Here is a 19,624-nt window from a genome sequence, read left to right as displayed (position 1 = left end):
CCTGGTGGCTTCTGGGTTTCCTTGGCTTGTGGCAGCATAACTCCATCTTTGCTTCTGTCTTGGGCTTCTTCCTTCACGTGTCCTTTTCTTTTAAAGACACTTACAGTGAGTTTAATCCCACCGGAAACAAATATGATCTCAACTTGATTCTTTCCTTCGTTATACCTGCAAAGGCTCTACCTCCAAATAAGGTCACATTTCAAGGTTCTGGGTGGACATGAATTTTGGGGGACATCATTCAACCCATTACAAAGGCCACTGAATTCCATTAGGTGGTAGGAACGCAGTTCCCTTCCTGACAAGGGAGATGGTATTTCGCTGTTGTGGGCTCAGCAGATGGCACAGCCAGGCTCCCACCAGCCATGGAGCTTTCACGGCAGCCAGGATGCTGACAGGAAGCCGAAGATGTAAGCAGGCAAGGCAGCCTGTGCCCAAGAAAGAGGGGGGAAGAAGCAGAAGTGGTTTCTAGCAGGAAAAGATTTCTTGAACTTAATTCCTTCTTAAAATTCAATAGAGGTGTTCTGAGATGTGGGTGTTATTCCCCAAACCTTTGACATATTTGTCCTTTCTGAAACCCTTTTGTGTCCTCTGTGGCAGCTCATCCTCCTGTCTCCTCATGGGACTTGCATGCAGTGAGTAAACTTTGCTGTAACCCTTCTGCTGCTGGCCTCTCACCTTCCACTCACTTCATTCTTTATCCTTGTTTTCTCCACTCTTCCTCATTTTATTCTTTTTTTTCAGTTGCCTGTTTCATCCACGGTCTAAATCTATTACTTTCACAAAATTGCACGGATCCCTCAGGGCCTAGTGGGTGTAGGGCGGGCAGGGGACACCTGAGATTCCAAAGACAGAGCACAAGTCTTGGACTCCTAAGAGTTTATTCATTGTTGTGGTGTTTGTCTCAGCACATCCTTGGCATTGTAGGCATTTAGCTTCTTAGGGTAGGGAAAGTGTTTACTTAAACTATGTTTATAAAATAGCTAACAAATATTTGGGGTTAACCTGTGTATATAGGCCCAGGCAGTACTCTCTTTATGGAGTAAATTCTTGTCTTTCAGGCTTTTGCCTTTGTTTTGTTTTAGGGGGTTGGGAGTCGTTGGTTCAATAATGATAAATAATAATGCCAGACAAGCCTGTGCCTGTCATGGGCAATGTCCATATTATTACACCATTCAGTGAGAACATCTTCCTTTGATATTCTTTCTCTCTTCCTTTCCAATTCTATTACCTTTGTTTCCGAGGAGCTATACAGATGGCAGTGATCATGAGAGTCAGTTCAATGTCAGGGATACTTTCTCTACTTGACTTCCTGCTTCCTGATGAGACCTTGTCTATGCTGAGATTATTTTTCCTAGCTGCTACTTCTTACACTGCAAAAAACAATTTTTATATTCTTTTCTCCTTCCTATGTCTATAGTGAGACGACAACAGTAAAAGATTGGTTTCGTTCAGTCCCTAACCCAGGTTAGGACTAGAGTGAGAAAGTCCTGACTCTCCTACCTCCTCCTCCTGGCCTGCTGGTTGTCTCCAGCTCAATTACACTTGCAGTTACTCCAGAAAAACTACACTTGTATTTTATTTTTGCTTTAAATACTTCCTCCCTCCTTTCTCCAATCTTTTCTCAGTCCTTTAAGACATCTTCTCTTTTGAGATTTTCATGCAAATGAGGCTGAGAGGAGGAACGCTGGATTTCCTTCCTCGATCTGAATATATTAGATCCATTATTGGTCAGGGAGACATATTCCACAATCTGCATCCCCAGTACAATGCTTGAATTGTCATGGCATATAATTGTCACTCAATCTATAAAATGCATTGTTGTGTAACTGAAAATTTAGAAGTCCTGGTAGACTTACAATAACAGTTACTAAGCAGGTGATGATGGACAGCAAACCTGTCCAGTGAGTTATGTTTGCATAAGTAACTCTCGAGGGAGATCATGGACGCTTGGGGACTTTGTGAAACCAACAAATGTTGACCCTGGAAATGCCAGGGGGCTTGGGATTTTCTTAAAATTTTTTTTCAGGAAGGCTCCCTAAGGACTGGTAATGGTAGAGGAGGTGAACTAAAAATTAGTTTTCTCTGCTTCTTTCTTCTGAGGGTGGGGGGAAAATACAGTCCCCCAGGACATCACTGTCTCCACCTAGAACCTGTTTGCAGGAATTGTGATTTTTCTGTGGGTGGTTCCTGCTCTTATCTTACCTAATCAGATTTTTAAATTCCTTGATAGTAAAGAAGGTGTGTTTCATTCCCAAGATAATTTGGGAGTTAGGCAACAATAGTAATTGTCATTTAGAAACTTTTCTTTCCTAAACTACTTCTTATTTTATACAACATGACTTTGTACTTCCTGTCTGTAAGAAAGTTCTATTTATAATAATCAAATATTTTATTAGGGTGGGCTGATATAGGTGATATTGTGAAATTTGCTGTTCATGTGAGAGATATAAAGTCTTGAGAGATCAAGAGAACAAATGTCCACCTCTTGGGACTTCCCTAGTGGCGCAGTGGTTAAGAATCTGCCTGCCAACACAGGGGACACAGGTTCGATCCCTGGTCCAGGAAGATCCCACGTGCCGCAGAGCAAGTAAGCCCATGCGCCACAACTCCTGAGCCTGCGCTCTAGATCCCACGAGCCACAACTACCGAGCCCACGTGGTGCAACTACTGAAGCCCGCGCGCCTAGAGCCCGTGCTCCGCAACAAGAGAAGCCACCGCAATGAGAAGCCTGTGCACTGCAACGAAGAGTAGCCCCCGCTCACCGCAACTAGAGAAAGCCCGCGTGCAGCAACGAAGACCCAAAGCAGTGAAAAATTAAATTTAATTAATTAATTAATTAAAAAATAGAACAAATGTCCACCTCTTTTCTCTTTATGGCAAAGTTCACTTAAGATTAAAAATGGGTTCTGCATACAAAGAAAGGAGAGGGGAGGAGGAGACAGAGTAAAACAGTAAACCCCAATGATAGCTCATGTATCCTGAGAATGTGCGTCACTTAATCTTCTTGAGAACATTATGATGTTTGCCAATGTCCTGGTGGGGGAAAATGACTTACTAGGGAGTTGGCAAAGGAGGGATTAAGTCTAGGTCTGGCTCACTCCAGTGCTCTCATGCCTGACTACTACCCTCATGGCCTCTCAGGAAGAACAAAACCAAAGTAAGGAACAACGAGGGGAGAGAGAAAGCCAAAGAATGTGGGAGAAAGAGAGGCAGCTTGAGTGGCCTAGAATCAACTTTCCAATTTCAGGAGTATTGACTCAGCACCCCACGTAGGTGGAAGAAGAATTCTCCTATATTGAAGGAGTCTGAGGGGTTGACTGCCAAAGTTGACTGTGGAAGCACTTGGGGTGTATCCAAGACTTGTTTTTCTTGCATCTGTTGTCTCTTTTCATTGTGAAGAAATTTCTGAGAACTGTCACACTTATTACAACAAATGTCACTATGATGAAAAACATTTGAATCCCCCATTTTAAGGAACAGGTTTTCTCACGTGCATATTTTGCAAAATTCTTGAACACCATAAGCATTTGAGCGGTAGTTTGGAATTAAAAGGAAGGATTCTTTTGGCCAGGTTAATGTTTCATCGGCAGGTCAGGAGTGCATGGGATTTCAAAATAAAGCAAGAGAGAGGCTAACGGAGCATCCCAGTCTCTCTGGAGTCACCGTAATCCAGGACCCTTTCCTGGCTTTGCCCATTAAGGGATGTAATTTTGATAGTTTTCCTATGGGTGTTCATCCATTTGCAGAGTAATTCACAGTGACCAATCATTCGTTTAAACAAGCATTTGCTGAATACCTTTTGTGCTGAATACGTTCCTTTGAACCTTGTAGAACTTCTGCCCCTTTATGTACCTGCTCTGTCCTTGAGGGACTGACCTTTATGGACTGTACCAAGCCTCAGGCTTTCCTTGGGCTCAATTTGTAGAAGGCACTAGCAGGAGAGGGGAGGGCAGGAGAGGGAAGTAGGGTTATTCATTCCATAGGCGGGGCATCTGCAAACTGTGACCCTCGATCCAAATCTAGCCTGCAATTTATTTCTATAAATAAAGTTTTATTGGCACACAGCCATGCCCATCCATTTAAGCATTGTCTATGGCTGCTTTTACTCTCCAAATCTCAGAGTTGGGTAACTGTGACACAGACGTAATGGTCTGCAAAGTCTAAAATATTAATTTTCTGTCCTTTACAGAATAAAGTTTATTGACCCCTGCCTTAGGTAACTCCCTCTCTGGGCAGGGTTATTGATTCCTTAGGCATCTCCATGCCTGTCAAAAGTCACCACTGTCAAGTGGCCCTCCTATAGCTTCAGCTACACCACAGCTAGAGCTCTTCCTGAGTTCTGGTAACTGTCTCTTCCCCTGGCCCTATCAAGGCCTACAGGTATTCTCACTATGGCTAGCCCTGGGGTGCATCACCATCTCTTGTTGCCCTTCTTTATCCCTGTACCTACTCTCTTAATGTCTCCTAATTTACCCCGTTGGAATTACAGAGAACCACAGATAAGTAAACAGCATGAGATTCTGGGAAAATGAAGAATAATTGCCTGTTTCTTTAGCTAAACACTTTGCAGAGCACTTTGGCCATCATCTTGCTTTATCCTCATAATGACCCCATGAAGTAGTTCCTATTATTTTCCTATTAGCAGGTAAGGAAACCGAGGCCTTTTTGAAAACTGAGTAACTTGTCCACGATTTCTACCTTGAGAGGAAAAAGTAAGGATTCTGATCCAGGCTCTTAATCCTTAGGAGATAACAAAGCACAGATTGTGGTTCACTGTTCTTTTCAGGCTGGTGCTGCTGTTGAAATAAAGCTGAGATGGCTGATTTTGGCCATATCTTGAAGGAACTCACACATTGTGTGAAAGACTTTGGGCTAAATAGTCTAGGCATGACTCACTAAACAGATGTGTGTATCTCCTGGAAAAAAGTTTTGAGTTCACGACTATCACACTTGTTTAGCGATATGCAGTTTTCAAAGTGTTTTCACAGCCTCATAACAAGTCCGTGAAGCCAGATGACAGTTCTTAGAACAGTTTCAGAGTCCAGCAAACCAAGACTGAGATGTAAACTTACTGTATCCACATCCAATGAATATTAAGAATTCACGCATATGTGACAAAGTCCAGTGTTCTTTAAAAGTCCTGGCTAAATGGCCCTAGAGGGTCAGGGGGAAATGCATTTTGTGAAGACTAGCCTCAGCACTAGAGGCAGAAAAAAACACTTGAAGTCCATCTGTGGGCTTCCTAGGGAATCAATGGCCAGAGGGTAATATTCCTTTCTGTTTTTGTAACTTTCTCTAACACATACTTTTCTCATACTGCCACAGATGTGTTTAACTATTCAATGCTCATGTCAACGATCTTGAACCTAGAACATTGTTATAAACTCCACTCATATCTCCAATTACAGAGAAAATGAGAAGATTCTCTGGAAGCTGGGGTTTTCCTCTGTATCTTTAGCTTTACACATGCCAAATCATATTCCTAACCACTCCTCTAAAGCCTTCCCTCCTTGCTGTGTTTTACTGCACTGTTCTTGATATCACCAACTTCCTAATCACCACTTAGCCAAGCCTGAAACACCAAATTTGTTTCAGTTCTTCCTCTAGCCTGTTAGTCTTACTGGTGGTGTTGACTCTGTCCTTTTAAATCCCTTTACTATCACTTTTACTTGACCCCCTTCTATACACTATCTAGACCATATTCCCTTAAGTGCACGACTCTGATCATCTCATTGACTTGAGCAAAAAGCCTCTGGGGCTACACACTATTCATAAAAATGAAAATTCATTATTCAAATTAGTAAATTCATTAATGAACATTAATATTCATTGGATGTGCATACACAACACTTAATTTCTCAGTCTTAGTTTGCTGGACTCTAAAATGGCCTTAAGAACTGTCATCTGGCTTCACAGTCTTGTTATGAGGCTGTGAAAATGCTTTGAGAAGTGCATATCGCTAAGCAAGCGTGATATACATGAAACGGAAACTTTTTTCCCAGGAGATACATGCATCTGTTGAGCGTGTAATGTCCGGACTATTTTCGTCCTTCTCCGTCTCCGCCTGTCTCCTGCTATGGATAGTTACAAACTTGGTCAATAACAGTCCTGGAAGGACGTGACGCCCCCAGCTAAGGACGTAGGTCAGAGATCTAAAAGGCAGGAGGATTTTCGGGGAGGAGCAGGGGCAGGGCATGACCTAGCACCTAGCAGCGCCGCGGATTGGTGGAGGAGAAGGTTGTTCCCTCAGGGCGGGCGCTGATTGGCTGCGGAGGAAGAGGCATGACTTCCGAAGTTGAGCAAACACCTCCTCCTCAAGGCCCCCATCCCAATTTCTGCTCGGAATTCGGATCCTACTCAGCCCGGACCCGGGAGCGCAGAGGCGGCGGGGACCGGACGAGGTGAGCAGGGGGAGGGTGCCCGGAGGGGCTGAGCAGATGGGCGGTGGGCTCAGCCTGTGAGAAGGATTTGGAGATCGCAGGCGGGGCTCTGCCAGTCCGCCGGGCGTTGCTGGCGAGCTCTGCCTCCCCCTCCCCGCGCCGCTGGGGACCCGGGAGCTCTGCGGACTCCGGCCTTTGCCGGGACGAGCGTACGGAAGAGGGTGGCGAGCGTTTGGGCCTCCTCGCCAGGCCTCCCCGGCTAGCGTTTCTCTGCACGCGAGGGCTGGGAGGTGGGGCGCAGCGGGCGCGGCTCCGGAGTTTCTGTATAGGAAGAAGGCAGGGGATGGCAATTCGGATTTCTTTCTTGGCGAGGGCTGAGGTGGGGAGCGGTTGCTGGGGAGTAAAGCATTGGTATTGAAGCTGTAGAGCAAACCCTCTGTTAATTCTTGGACTGTGTGCTTATTTAGATAGGCAGCTGTGGGAGGTGGTTGACGGAGAGGGGGGCCTCCCCGCGGCCCCCCGGTCCCCCCCACCCCGATTTCTTTCGGCGCATCTGAACTGCGGAGAAACCGCAGGGGCTGTGCGGGCCAACGTGAGCGTTTGCGCGGGGAGGGGGCGCGGTTAGAAGCAGTTATCTACCCTGTTTAATTCAGTGGGACTAAATGGCCCGACTACTTCTGGAAGAAATATGCTTTTTAGGCACTGATTTTAGGAGAGCGGGAGTGGGTGTGGTGAGAGGGAGAGAGTGTGTTTAGTAACTCTAACAAAGATGAACATTTTTTGATATTGTGGGTCGTCAGCTATCGGAATGTGGAAAAGGCGTAGCTGTTATTACGCCGACCTAGCTATGCACAGGACCGAACCATCACTGACTTTGACACGTGGCTTTCATATACTTATATTGGAAGGAAAAAAAAACCAAGAAACCCATGGCACTTGGTGTGGACGCTTCTGTGTGTGTGTGTTTTGTAACTTGAACTCCCCCCCCCCTTTTTTTTAAAATAAATAAATAAATTTATTTATTTATTTTTGCCTGTGTTGGGTCTTCGTTTCTGTGCGAGGGCTTTCTGTAGTTGCAGCGAGCGGGGGCCACTCTTCATCGCGGTGCGCGGGCCTCTCACTACCTCGGCCTCTCTTGTTGCAGAGCACAGGCTCCAGACGCGCAGGCTCAGTAGTTGTGGCTCGGGGGCCCAGTTGCTCCGCGGCATGTGGGATCTTCCCAGACCAGGGCTCCAACCCGTGTCCCCTGCATTGGAAGGCAGACTCTCAACCACTGCGCCGCCAGGGAAGCCCCTCTTTTTTTTGCTATAAAGCTGAGTGAACCTAGGGCCAGACTACCTTCTAGCCATGTAACCTGGTGGCCGTTCTGCCAAATGAGCTAGGACGACAAAGGTTAAGCCAATGTCCCCAAGTGACTTTCCCACTCTCCAGAAAATCATATTTGTTATCAGTCTCACTTGTTACTGGTGACAGCGTCATCAGAATTTTGATTTATTTGTAATTGAAAAATTTCCCCCTTTACTAACTAATCTTCTATTTAATCATTAGCAGATTTTGGTTCAGGACTTTGGAAGTGATCTTTGGTATGTAACCAATGCCAATTTAACAAAAAAGTTTTCATTTTTCCAAATATTCTTTTTCTAATTTTCTCATAGAGATAACAGTACAAACAGTGGCAAGTTTCTTTGATGAGGCCACAGGAAAATTCTATGGAATTCATGGAATCACGGAAATGCTGTACATTTGGAATGGGAAATAACCAACAACATTATTACCGTGTTCATAGAATTAAGGTGCAGCCAATTATAAGATGCATCCCCATTTTGGGGATGCTAAAATGTGAAAAAACATGTTTTAAATTTGGTGAAATACAGTACTAAAATGATAACTTATTTTTCTTGAACACTCATGCCTAAAGGGTGAAGGTAAAGAGAAGGTTTACTGGGCTTCTAAAAAAATAAGAAAGGGGAGGGATTAATATGGAGCCATTGTGAAGGCCTTCCCACGGTGTGACCCAGAGTATGGAAAAGTGGTGTCTTCTGTCAGTGGTGATGGTTGTGCTCACCTTTTTTTAAAATAAATTTATTTATTAGTTTTTTTTTGGCTGCATTGGGTCTTCGTTGCTGCACGGGCTTTCTCTAGTTGCGGCGAGCGCGGGCTACTCTTTGTTGTGATGTACAGGCTTCTCATTGTGGTGGCTTCTCTTGTTGCAGAGCATGGGCTCTAGGGCACTTGGGCTTCAGTAGTTGTGGCACGCAGGCTCAGTAGTTGTGGTGCATGAGCTTAGTTGCTCCGCGGCATGTGGGATCTTTCCGGACCAGGGCTTGAGTCTGTGTCTCCTGCACTGGCAGGCGGATTCTCAGCCACTGCACCACTAGGGAAGCCCCTGTGCTCACCTTTGAGGAGTGGGCAGGCTTGCAGCCTTTTTCTTAACATTTACTGAGTGTTTATGGCATGCAAGGCAGTGCTCAGCACTTTATGCCTACTAGTGCAAATAAACTTCACAATAGCTCTAAAGGGTAGATAGTATGATTCCCATTTTGCCGACGAGGCACAGACAGGTTAAGTTACTCACCGAGGTCATAGAGTAAGTGGGAAGCTGAGGAACCCAGGCCATTTGTGGAAGAGAGGAGTCAGAATTCCTTTGAGGTACCCCCTCCTGTTTTAAGCTCTGGGCTCCTGGTCACTGCAGTTAATCCAGGTAATTTAAGTGAATATCCTGTCTTCCTCCGTAGTGTTTTTGGTATTTTTGTCTCCCTGTTTACTGTACTTCACCTGGATCTTCATGAGTCAGAGTGCCTATCTATGTTCTAAAATTCTAATGCTTTTGTAATCCACAGTGCCTAGTCACTACTATCCTTAATAGAATCAGTACATCAGAGCTGAAAAGGACTTTAGTATTATATTCCAGTCTGGATTAGGAAACTGAAGTCAGGTAAGGAGCCCCATATCTAGTTAAATGTCTCAGCAACCAGGTCTGGATTTTGCTACCATTTTTATTTGCATTTCAAAATATTCATTGGTCTATGAGATTTCAGCAAGAGATTAGATCTTTTGTGGGGCATTGTTGGAGGGATGGGAGATATGAATTCCTGTTCTTATTCATCAGTCTATTTTGTTTTCTCTGCTACATTGGTCTTTATGACATTCATTTAAATTTTCTCATTTATTTCTTCATTCTTTCGCAAAACACTTGAGTTCTCCTATGGGGCGGTCACTGGGAATACAGAGATGAGGAAAACACAATTCATTTCTTCAAAGAATTTAGAGTTTAACAAAGAGACAGACAAATATGCAGATAAACATTTTGGATGAGACTCCAATTCAGAACTAACTTTGCATTCCATCTCAGTGAAGCTACATTTGTGGGCTAGAGACCAGGAGACTCATAGGTCTTATGTCTTTGGATGACTTTGAGTAGCTTATAGGCTTGAGAACATATGAATATTCTTAGACCAGATTACTTAGCACTAATAAGCACTCCCCAAGTCTGCTTGTTTTTACTTCTAGCTAACTTTTTTGTAAGGAGTTTAATATTAAAAGAATATAGCTATGCAACAGGAAATAAAAGTATGGAGGACAGTGTTGCTGCATACCCAAGCCTAGTTCTAGCAAGCCTTGGGGTTGGGAGGTATTTGGATTAGTTCTAGGCCATCACTGGGTGTTCTATTAATTTGGAACTCTTTTGGACCTCTACAGGATTATTATGGTCTGGATGCCAAATATGTCGTGTAGGCCAAGACTCACGGCCATGCGGCTGCCTACCCTTATTTATAGTACCAAGGCTTCCTGGGAAACCATGGCTTTTTAAATACACTTGCACTTTTTGAATAAACTGGAAGTGTGGATATAAAACATTTGCATTTCTCACTCATTATTTATTTTAGTCAGCTCAAGGCTACTCCATCCTTAGTGTCTCAATATTTAACCAAGATGTATGCCTGATCATTTGCAAATAACTTGGCATTGAGAAATCTCCCCATGTAATTGGATGGTTTTAGTGTGAGTCACTGAATTATGTTCTAGTGGAATTATTTCAAAGATCTAAAATATAAGGACAAAGAGCACATCTCTGACTTTGGGGGCTAAAGATAGATGATTTGGCCTTAAAATTTCTTTAATACTGAATGTGTAATCCTTTTGACATGTCTCAGTGGAAGCACCAGAAATTAGAAGGGGCCAAGCCTAACCCTTTTTTGTACTTAAGCTCTTGTGTTTGCTTGCACATTGTTCTGGCTTTGGTAGGTGGTTTGTAGGTTTGAAAAGTTTTCTGTTTAGGTTGATAGTATGGAAAGGATTGAAGAGACTTAAAAGATTTTTGAACATTCGATGGAAGGATACAAAGCTCTCTGTAGATCTCAGCTTTCTTCATCCACCTACCACTCTAACCCGTGAAAACCAGCACAAATCAGGTACTCTGTCTTCTGGCATAAGTACTACCTGAACAATAACAGATAAATGTAACCTAATCCAGTTACATTTAAAAGTTATACCAACCAAAGAGCAGACTGTTTTATTATGATTCATCCATAGATGCTTGGAAAATGCTGTTTATGAAACATGGGAAATCCCATATTTATATGAGGCACGCTACCTTCATTTGTATTATCTGGTTTTAGACGATCTTTTCTCCCATCCACTCTGACTCTAATATTCAGCTATAATTAGTGATTGATAAGTCACCAGCAGATACTGCTTGAGGTCATTTAATTAGATAAAATTGTTTCATGCTGCTCCTGTTGGATCTCATGAAAATGAGCAGGGGACTGGATTGCTGCTGCTTTACAAGAAACTAACATCACGCTATGCATACCTTAAGTAACCCCGAATTTATTTTTAATTAAAGAAAGAAAATCAAAACACTTCTCCCATAATCAATGGGCAAATTATAGCTCATCAAGAAAATGTCTGGCTTTTATTTATTTATTTGCGATACGCGGGCCTCTCACTGTTGTGGCCTCTCCCGTTGCGGAGCACAGGCTCCGGACGCGCAGGCTCAGCGGCCATGGCTCACGGGCCCAGCCGCTCCGCGACATGTGGGATCTTCCCGGACCGGGGCACGAACCCGTGTCCCCTGCATCGGCAGGCAGACCCCCAACCACTGCACCACCAGGGAAGCCCCATAGTGCTATTCTTGTTTTACAAAAACATACAGAAGAATCTTTTTAAATTTTATTTTAATGCCATTTGAAACATTGGCCCTTCATGTGTTGAAGGGAAGACTGTTCAGAAATTGTCAGGGAAAGGGTCTTGTTCTCCAACCCTGACTGGGTGACACTTCTCGTTCTCCCCTTATTTCTCACCTCCTCTTCCTCCTCCTTATTTTTCCTCTTTCCTTTCCTTCTCTTGCTTTTCCACATTCTCCTTGCTCATGCCAGAAGCTGTTATCAGCACACAACCCTGTCAATTAACCTCACTTGAGCCAGTGAATAAGTCCGGAGTCTTACTGCCTTGCTTCCACTTGAAGGCATTGCCAGAAATATACATGACATTTACTTCACGGTATTCTTGGAAAAAGCCCATAAAATACAGGACAGGGAAGTCCAGAATAACCCACTTGGGCATTTCCATGAAATGTCAGACACCTGCAGTGCCATACCTCAGAGTAATTCAGAAATTCTCACTGTTACATATTTCTTGATGACCTGAGAATGAAATGAATGGCGGTCCCAGAAAGTTCTATGCTGAGACCAAGTTTCAAGGTTCAAGCAATTGCTAACATAATCAGACCTGCTATAATCATCTTTTTTCTAAGCATCCAGAAACTTAGAATTTACCTTGGCAGGGACTCAGGAAGGATTTTTGGTGACACATAGAAAGGGGTTGATGGAGGAACCCCATGCTGTGCGAGAACTAATAATATGCCATATGGATCTGATCTATTTCTGAATTGAGCTGGCAGGAGTAACATATGTCAGATGTACGAGGTGTGGATCTGCAGGCTTTGGCAAAGAAGAGAAAATCCTGAGTGTTGAATATTACCCTAGGGATTCTGCTTCTGCTAAAAAGCAACAGCTCTAGTTGGATTTCACTTCAGTTTCTTCATCTGTAAAATGGGGCTAATAATAGTATCTACTAAATAAGATTTTCACAAGGAGGAAATGAGATAATGTCTGTAAAGTGCTCAGTATAGTGCTTAGCATATAATGTTAAATCAGTGGTGACTATTGTTCTATTTCTTTGAAAACAAAGGGTCAGGAATTGTGATTCAAGAATTCCCTACAAAAAGTGAAAGTGAAAGTAGCTTCCCAAATAAAACGCAGAAGGCCAGCCTCTGCTACTTTCCTTTCCTAGGTCCCGAGGAAGGTCTGCAGCTGCAAACGTGTATGTGTGTATTACATGAGTGTATGTGGTTATGTCTCTCCTCCCACGCTGTACCCCCGACTCCAGGCAAAGGAGGTGTGGAAGAGGAGGGAGTGTTGCTGAGAAAGGGGAAGCTGTGGTTATAAATCAAGCTTGGGCTGAGGAAAGAGACTGAATTATTTGGACATGTTTCCTAATCTTTGTGCCAAGAACTGCTACTAAGTATAGAGGATTAGAGTCACTTGGTCAACTATGGTATGTGAGATGCAGCCCCTGCTGAGAAGATGGGACTGTTTCTGGGCTTCTCAGTGTGTTTAGAAGACTCATTTGTCTTTGGAATTGATTTCATTTACAAACATAGGGATTTAAGTTCTATGGGACGTTGCAGATTTTCCTTTGGCTTGGGGGAGAATAAATGTTATGGGCTTGGGCTTGGATTTGGGCTTAGCATAGTCTCTTTTAAAAACGAAACTATATAAGTAAACCAAAAAGTTAGATAAAGTGTATAACAGACTTTTACTGAAATGTCGGTCATCCGTATTTTGGCCTGAGTAAAAGTTAGCCTGAACTCCTCATGACCGGCATGTTCATTTGCTGTGTGCAGTGTTTTCTCTCCCTGCCCCTTTTCTTCCTAAAGCCTTCTTAGCCGGAGTCTTTGCTGTTTGCTTTATTCTTTTAGTCTGTGTTGTGAGTTATCCTACAAGTTTTCTATCTAGGGTGATAAGTAGTTTGCCCCCAGGAAATAGTACTTGTACATTCCATTGTTGGACAAAACTTCCCTGTCTATAAGGTGGGTCTGATTTAGAGATTGTAGTCTGATGTAACAGAAATGTGTTCCATAAGAATTGTGCTATATGCTAGGGAATTTCTAGAAGATGTAAAATCATTTAGTCTCTATATTTTCATGCCAACCTTAAACATAGAAAACTAAGGTTCAGCATCCAAATGACCAGCAAATTATCGTCTGAAATGACTTCTGACTACTACATTTATGTAACCATTTGAAGAGGCACAGAATACTGTTTGATACTTACGCTTTAAAATTTTCTGTAAAATTTATTCTGTGCTGACACATAGTAAGCCTCTTGTAAATATTTCTTAATTGAATTAATGAATAGGGTTACAGAATCTGGAATAGCAGTTAGAAAACTGAGACAGGTCTGGGTTTAATATGATAGCAGGGGGAGGTGGTCTGGTAGAGGAAACTCTGGAAAGGGGAAGAGCATGGTTTTTTCTTTTTTTTTTTTTGGCTGCATCGGGTCTTCGTTGCAGTGCGCGAGCTTTCTCTAGTTGCTGTGAGCGTGGGCTACTCTTCGTTGCGGTGCGCGGGCTTCTCATTGCGGTGGCTTCTCTCGTTGCAGAGCACGGGCTCTAGAGTGCAGGCTCAGTAGTTGTGGCGCATGGGCTTAGTTGCTCCACGACATGTGGGATCTTCCCGAACCAGGGCTCAAACCCGTGTGCCCTGCATTGGGAGGCTGATTCTTAACCACCGTGCCACCAGGGAAGCCCGGGAAGAGAATGTTTAGAGCAACAACAGGGTCAGAGAAGTGAGGCTGGGGGTGTCAGGTGCTTCTTCAGCTTCTAACACCTGTGGTGATAAATTGTTTGTTTGTTTTGTTTTCTTAAATTTCCAATCTTCCAGGACCAATGCTTTTATAAAATTCAATACCAATGAATTACTAGAAGAATGATCCTGTCATATAAAGGTTTCTAAGTGCTTACTTTCTATTTCTGTACATATCTCATTGTGGACCAGTACAAAGCAGTCACTGACTGACAACAGGCTATAAAACACACTGAGTAGAACTAGTTTAGGAAATGGTCAGAGATGAAACTCGAAAGAGGTTGGAGCTAGATTGTCAAGGATCTTGTACATTATGAAAGGATTCTAAACTTTAATCATCAAAATTGGCATAAATTATCTTCCTGTATTTGCCTTGTAGATTAACTTGCTTAAAACTTCTGTGCTGAATGTGTGTTTGATAAAACATACATTAAAAAAATGAGTTCAACTTAGCAGATATTGATTAGTGTCTCATAAGTTGCTTGGGACATTTTATTGTTTTTTTTTTTTGGAAGTAACTTCGTTTGTGGAAGTTTGGGTTTGTTTGGGTAAAGGAACAGCATCCCAATGACCAGCAAATTATCATGTCATCCAGGTTTTCACTCTCCCTTCTTCATCTTGAATCTGTTACCACCTGAGTTGGTTGGATTTTACAGCAGATTTCTCAGGAGACCAGAACTGACCTGTGAGTCTTCTTGCCTTTTGTTGTCCTGCTCTTACAATTTCTTTACAGTCACCAGGTTTCAAGATGCTGCGAGTACCTAGGACCAAACTGGGCAGGCTGGGCCTCAGCCTCTCCAGGCTTCACTATAAGGCGGTGATGGCATTGAGGCGGGAGGATGTGAACGCCTGGGAGAGGCGGGCTCCCTTGGCTCCCCGGCACATCAAAGGGATCACCAATCTGGGGTACAAGGTCTTAATACAGCCTTCCAATCGGCGGGCCATTCACGATAAGGTAAATATTTCCAATTTTTAAAAATAGGTGGGACTGAAATGACCCTGTGTATGAAAAATAGGGAGCATCTGAGTGAAAATAAAATGTTTGCTAGTGTCACTTAAAGACCACATGACAATATTTCTTTACTTCGGTTATAATGAGATTATATAGTTATGAGATTTCTAGTTAGAATCCTTTCTTGAGCCCATAATTTAGCCAGTAAGTATTATTTTCACCCCATTCCATGCTTTCTTCCAGCTGAGGGATAAAATGATTGCTTTTAGGAGATGACATCCTTCAGTCATTCTCTCCTTCATGTGTGACCCTGGTTCTAGGACTGGAAAGACAAATGTCTGCAGGAAATGCTTCACTGAGTAGAGTTTGTTCATGAGTGTTTACCTTGCCAGCCACCAGGTGAAGCCCCTCGTATTCATCATTCTGTTTATTCTTCACAATAATCTTATGACACAGGTTTGACTTTTATTTTTATTTTAGATACATGCATGTGTTTTTCCTTTCCTGAGCCGTTTGAAAATATGCTGCAGACAATGCCACTTTATTTCTAAATGCTTCAGTATACATTTCCTAGGAATAAATCATCTTCCTGCGTAACCATTGTATCTTTTTCACACCTAAGAAATTAATAATTCCACAATATCATCTCACATCTCACATTTCAAATTCCCCATTGTCTCAAATGTCTTTTATGGTTTTTATTTTAATTAAGGCTTAATTAAGGTTCATTGTATTCATTATTATGTATCTTTAGTTCTTTTAATCTAGAACAGTACTGGGCTTATTGTTAACTAGGCTTATTGTCGTGATCATTTTGCAATATACACAAGTGTCGAATCATTTAGGTGTATACCTGAAACTAATATAATGTCAATTATACCTCAATAAGAGAATATTGAATGGAATTTAATATTTCTTAGAAGAATTTTTTTGTTTTTGGCCTTTAGAATACATCCCACAAAGAATATTCGGAGTGCTGTGTTCAAAAGATATCTGAATGAGTTTTTCTCTGTGGTTACATGTCAATGTGATATCCAGTTGGATTTATTTTTGTTTCTATGACATTTTAATATTTGCTTTAAATCCTTTTTGATTTAATTTTATTTTTCAAATAAGTTAAACATTTACAAGCTTCAACGATTAAAACTGTATAAAAAGATGCGACACAGAGAAGTCTTGCTCTCATCTTAATCCCTTACATCCCATTCCCACCCACCCTATAGGTTACTATTTTCATCAGTTTCTGATCTATCATTCCTGTGTTTCTTCTTGCAAAAATAAGCATGTGTATGTGTGTGTATGTATGTGTTTTCTTATTTTCCCTTCAGTCTTATACAGAACGTTTTATACTGTATATACTCTTTTGCACCTTGCTTTGTTCTACAGCATACCTGGAAATCACTTCATGTCAGTTCATAGACATCAGCGTCATTCTATTTAATGGCTGCTATAATTACTCCATTATTTATCATGATTTATTTAACCAGTCTACTATAAATGGGCAAATAGATTGTTTTCAGAGAAACCAGGTATGAACCATATGTTCATTCTTTTACTTTCTTTCCTATTCATTTGTACTTTCCTTTGAAGTAGATTCCTAACTAGATTTATCTTCATTTTATTCAACTGCCATCTAAGATGCTTTAAAAATTCTGCCTGGATCATGCTACCCCTTTATTTAAAAGTCTGAAATGATTGTCTATTGCCTCCATGTACTAGCTATGAAATCTCAGTTTAATGTGTAGGACTCAGGTTTCCCATTGATAAATTGGGGATAATAATAGCACCTACCTCATGGGAGTTTTGAGAATTAAATGAGATAATTCACCCAAAGAGCTTAGCAAAGCACATAGTAATTTATTAATAAATATCAATGGGGCTTCCCTGGTGGTGCAGTGGTTGAGAGTCCGCCTGCCGAAGCAGGGGACACGGATTCGTGCCCCGGTCTGGGAAGATCCCACATGCCACGGAGTGGCTGGGCCTGTGAGTCATGGCCGTTGAGGCTGCGCGTCCAGAGCCTGTGCTCCACAACGGGAGAGGCCACAACAGTGAGAGGCCCGCGTACCGCAAAAAAAAAAAAAAAAAATCAATGATTATTTTTATTTTTATCCAATAAAGCTTATATTCACCATAATAATATTCAGTCTATTTTTCTAAATTGATTCACTTATTATGCCCTAAACATCTCCTTACTTTCCCATCTCCTTCACTATCTCTTACTGATATTACCACCTTGTATTTCCCATCTCCATCCCTCCAAATCCTACCCAGCCTTTTAGATTAATTTAAATTTCCACATTTCCTTGATCATCTCACCTGGGAGTTATCTCAATATCCATTAAATTAATATATCACTTAGATTATGCTACTCATAATGTTCTTTTGAATTCAGCCTCATGCACTGTGCCTCTGACTTCTTTTTACAATATTTTGTGAGCTCCTTTACAGGGGAGAGCTTGTCTCTGTTTCTTTGTGTCCTATCTCATCTTTAGCACAGTCCATGGAACAGAGTAGGGCAGTAATAAATACTAACTGAACAACAAAAAAACAAAAGAAAAGAAAAGATTGCGTATATGTCTTTCCTTTAAAAGTATACCTGTATATAAAAGCATATATATTTCCTTTAAAAGTATATTACTATTTAGCATTTAATGTTTCAGGGCATTGTTGGCACAAAATATACATTTTACATGTATATTTAAATCACATGTGCTAGCGGTTATGGTCAAACTATTAACTGTTCTTAGATTAAAGTATGTGCTGAATTCTCTAATTTTTTGTTTCTGGTACAAAAGTCAAACATGTTAGATTGATCTTTAGCCAGCAAGTAAGAATATTAGAAGTAGTTTTTCTATGATTTGTTCCTTATATTTGTTTCCTTCAAAAGGTTGTGACTTTAATTGCTACATTTATTTATTGAAGAAAATATGAATACAACAAATCAAGAGAATAACTTTTAATCAAAATTACATTCCCAGGAATATGTCAAAGCTGGTGGCATTCTTCAGGAGGATATTTCTGAAGCTTGTTTAATTTTGGGAGTTAAAAGACCCCCAGAAGAAAAACTAATGCCTAAGAAGACCTATGCATTCTTCTCCCACACCATAAAGGCTCAGGAGGCCAATATGGGTTTGTTGGATGAGATCCTAAAACAGGTAATTAGTGGCCAATATTCATAAATGTTAACATAGAAACATATTTTTTTTTAACATTTAACTGTCAAGTGGAGTTTTAGTTTTCTTTCAGCATCTAGAAAATACATCACGTATTCACCTCAGTAGGAGAGGTGATCTGCAGTTAGTGCTTGTATAGTTCTGCTACTCTTCGGGCTGCTCTGCTGGGCAAGTTTGGAGTTTGTGATAAGAGGAACCAAACACATTTCATTCCTTTGTATTCTGAAATGGGAAGAATGATAGAAGCATTTGCTCCAAATGATTATTAACTTATAAGGTTAATAGTTCAAATATTAGCAAGTAGAATTTTAGAGCTAAAAGGAACCTCAGGGATCATATAACTTACCACCCTAATTTTTCAGATGGAGCCCAGAGAGGTGAAGTGACTTGACTGAGGCTGCACAGCTCTGTAGTACCAGAACTGTACTGGAAACTATTTTTACATTTATTAACATTCATAAGGAAAAGAAACATTTTTTGAGATATAAATACTGTGGAAAAACTATCATCTATTTAAAATACATCTATTTAAAATACTCAACAAATATTTACCAAGTGCCTACAATGTGTCTGACACTGATCACTGCAATGAACATAGCTTACATTCTAGTACGAGGAGACACTAGAATAAATAAACAACACCTCATATGTCGCTTGGTGATATGTGTAATGGAGATAAATACAATACAGAAGAAAAAAAGGAGTGCTGGGCACTAGGGGAGGTGATAACGCTACTTGAAATAGGATGATCAGGGAGTGCCTCATTGCAGTATTGGCATTGAGCAAAAATTTGTAAGAGGCAAAGGATCAAGCCATATCCATCTGGGAGAAGCCTTCCAGCCTGAGAGAATAGTAGTGCAAAAGCCCGACAGACAGTCTTTTTGAATGGAGGATTAGAGTTAATCATATTCTAAGATGCTTATTCTGCCTGCTCTGTGAATAAAAGTTGGAGACGGGAGAAGGAGAGCAAAATTGATAAGAAGATTGTTAGTCTAGACTAGTCCAGATGCTAGGCTGCAAATGATGTTGAGGGCGGCGGGAGTGGAGGTCGTGACACATGGACAATCTTGGATGTATTTTAGAGGTCTGATCCTGCAGGATTCATGGATGAGGTGAATGTGGACTATGAGAGAAAGAGAGGAGTCAGAGGCGACTCCAGGATTTTGGTTAGAGTAACTTAAAGGAGTTGCTTTAGATTGACATGATGCTACTGCACGAGGAGCAGGCTTGGGTGGGAGGATGAAGATTTGAG

General features: G+C 41.6%; 1 protein-coding gene across 5 annotated transcripts in view; it reads left to right on the top strand.

Annotated features, from left to right (window-relative positions):
• The window catches only part of AASS (aminoadipate-semialdehyde synthase), a 92,316-nt gene that overhangs the window by 15,493 nt on the left and 57,199 nt on the right, over positions 1–19,624 (top strand). For 2 of the 5 annotated variants that reach the window (XM_079932652.1, XM_079932649.1), the window contains exons 1-3: positions 6,329–6,401; positions 14,981–15,202; positions 18,178–18,354. In XM_079932652.1, coding sequence (XP_079788778.1) covers positions 14,996–15,202; positions 18,178–18,354 — 384 coding nt within the window. In that variant the 5' untranslated portion in view covers positions 6,329–6,401; positions 14,981–14,995. Of the gene's footprint in view, positions 1–6,328; positions 6,402–14,980; positions 15,203–15,405; positions 15,656–18,177; positions 18,355–19,624 lie in introns of those variants that run through there. The other 3 variants (XM_079932651.1, XM_079932650.1, XM_079932653.1) reach the window with 3 other exon arrangements.

This window comes from Stenella coeruleoalba (genome assembly GCF_951394435.1).
Source record: "Stenella coeruleoalba genome assembly, chromosome: 9".
NCBI lineage: Eukaryota > Metazoa > Chordata > Mammalia > Artiodactyla > Delphinidae > Stenella > Stenella coeruleoalba.
This window is presented reverse-complemented; position numbering and strand designations above follow the sequence as displayed.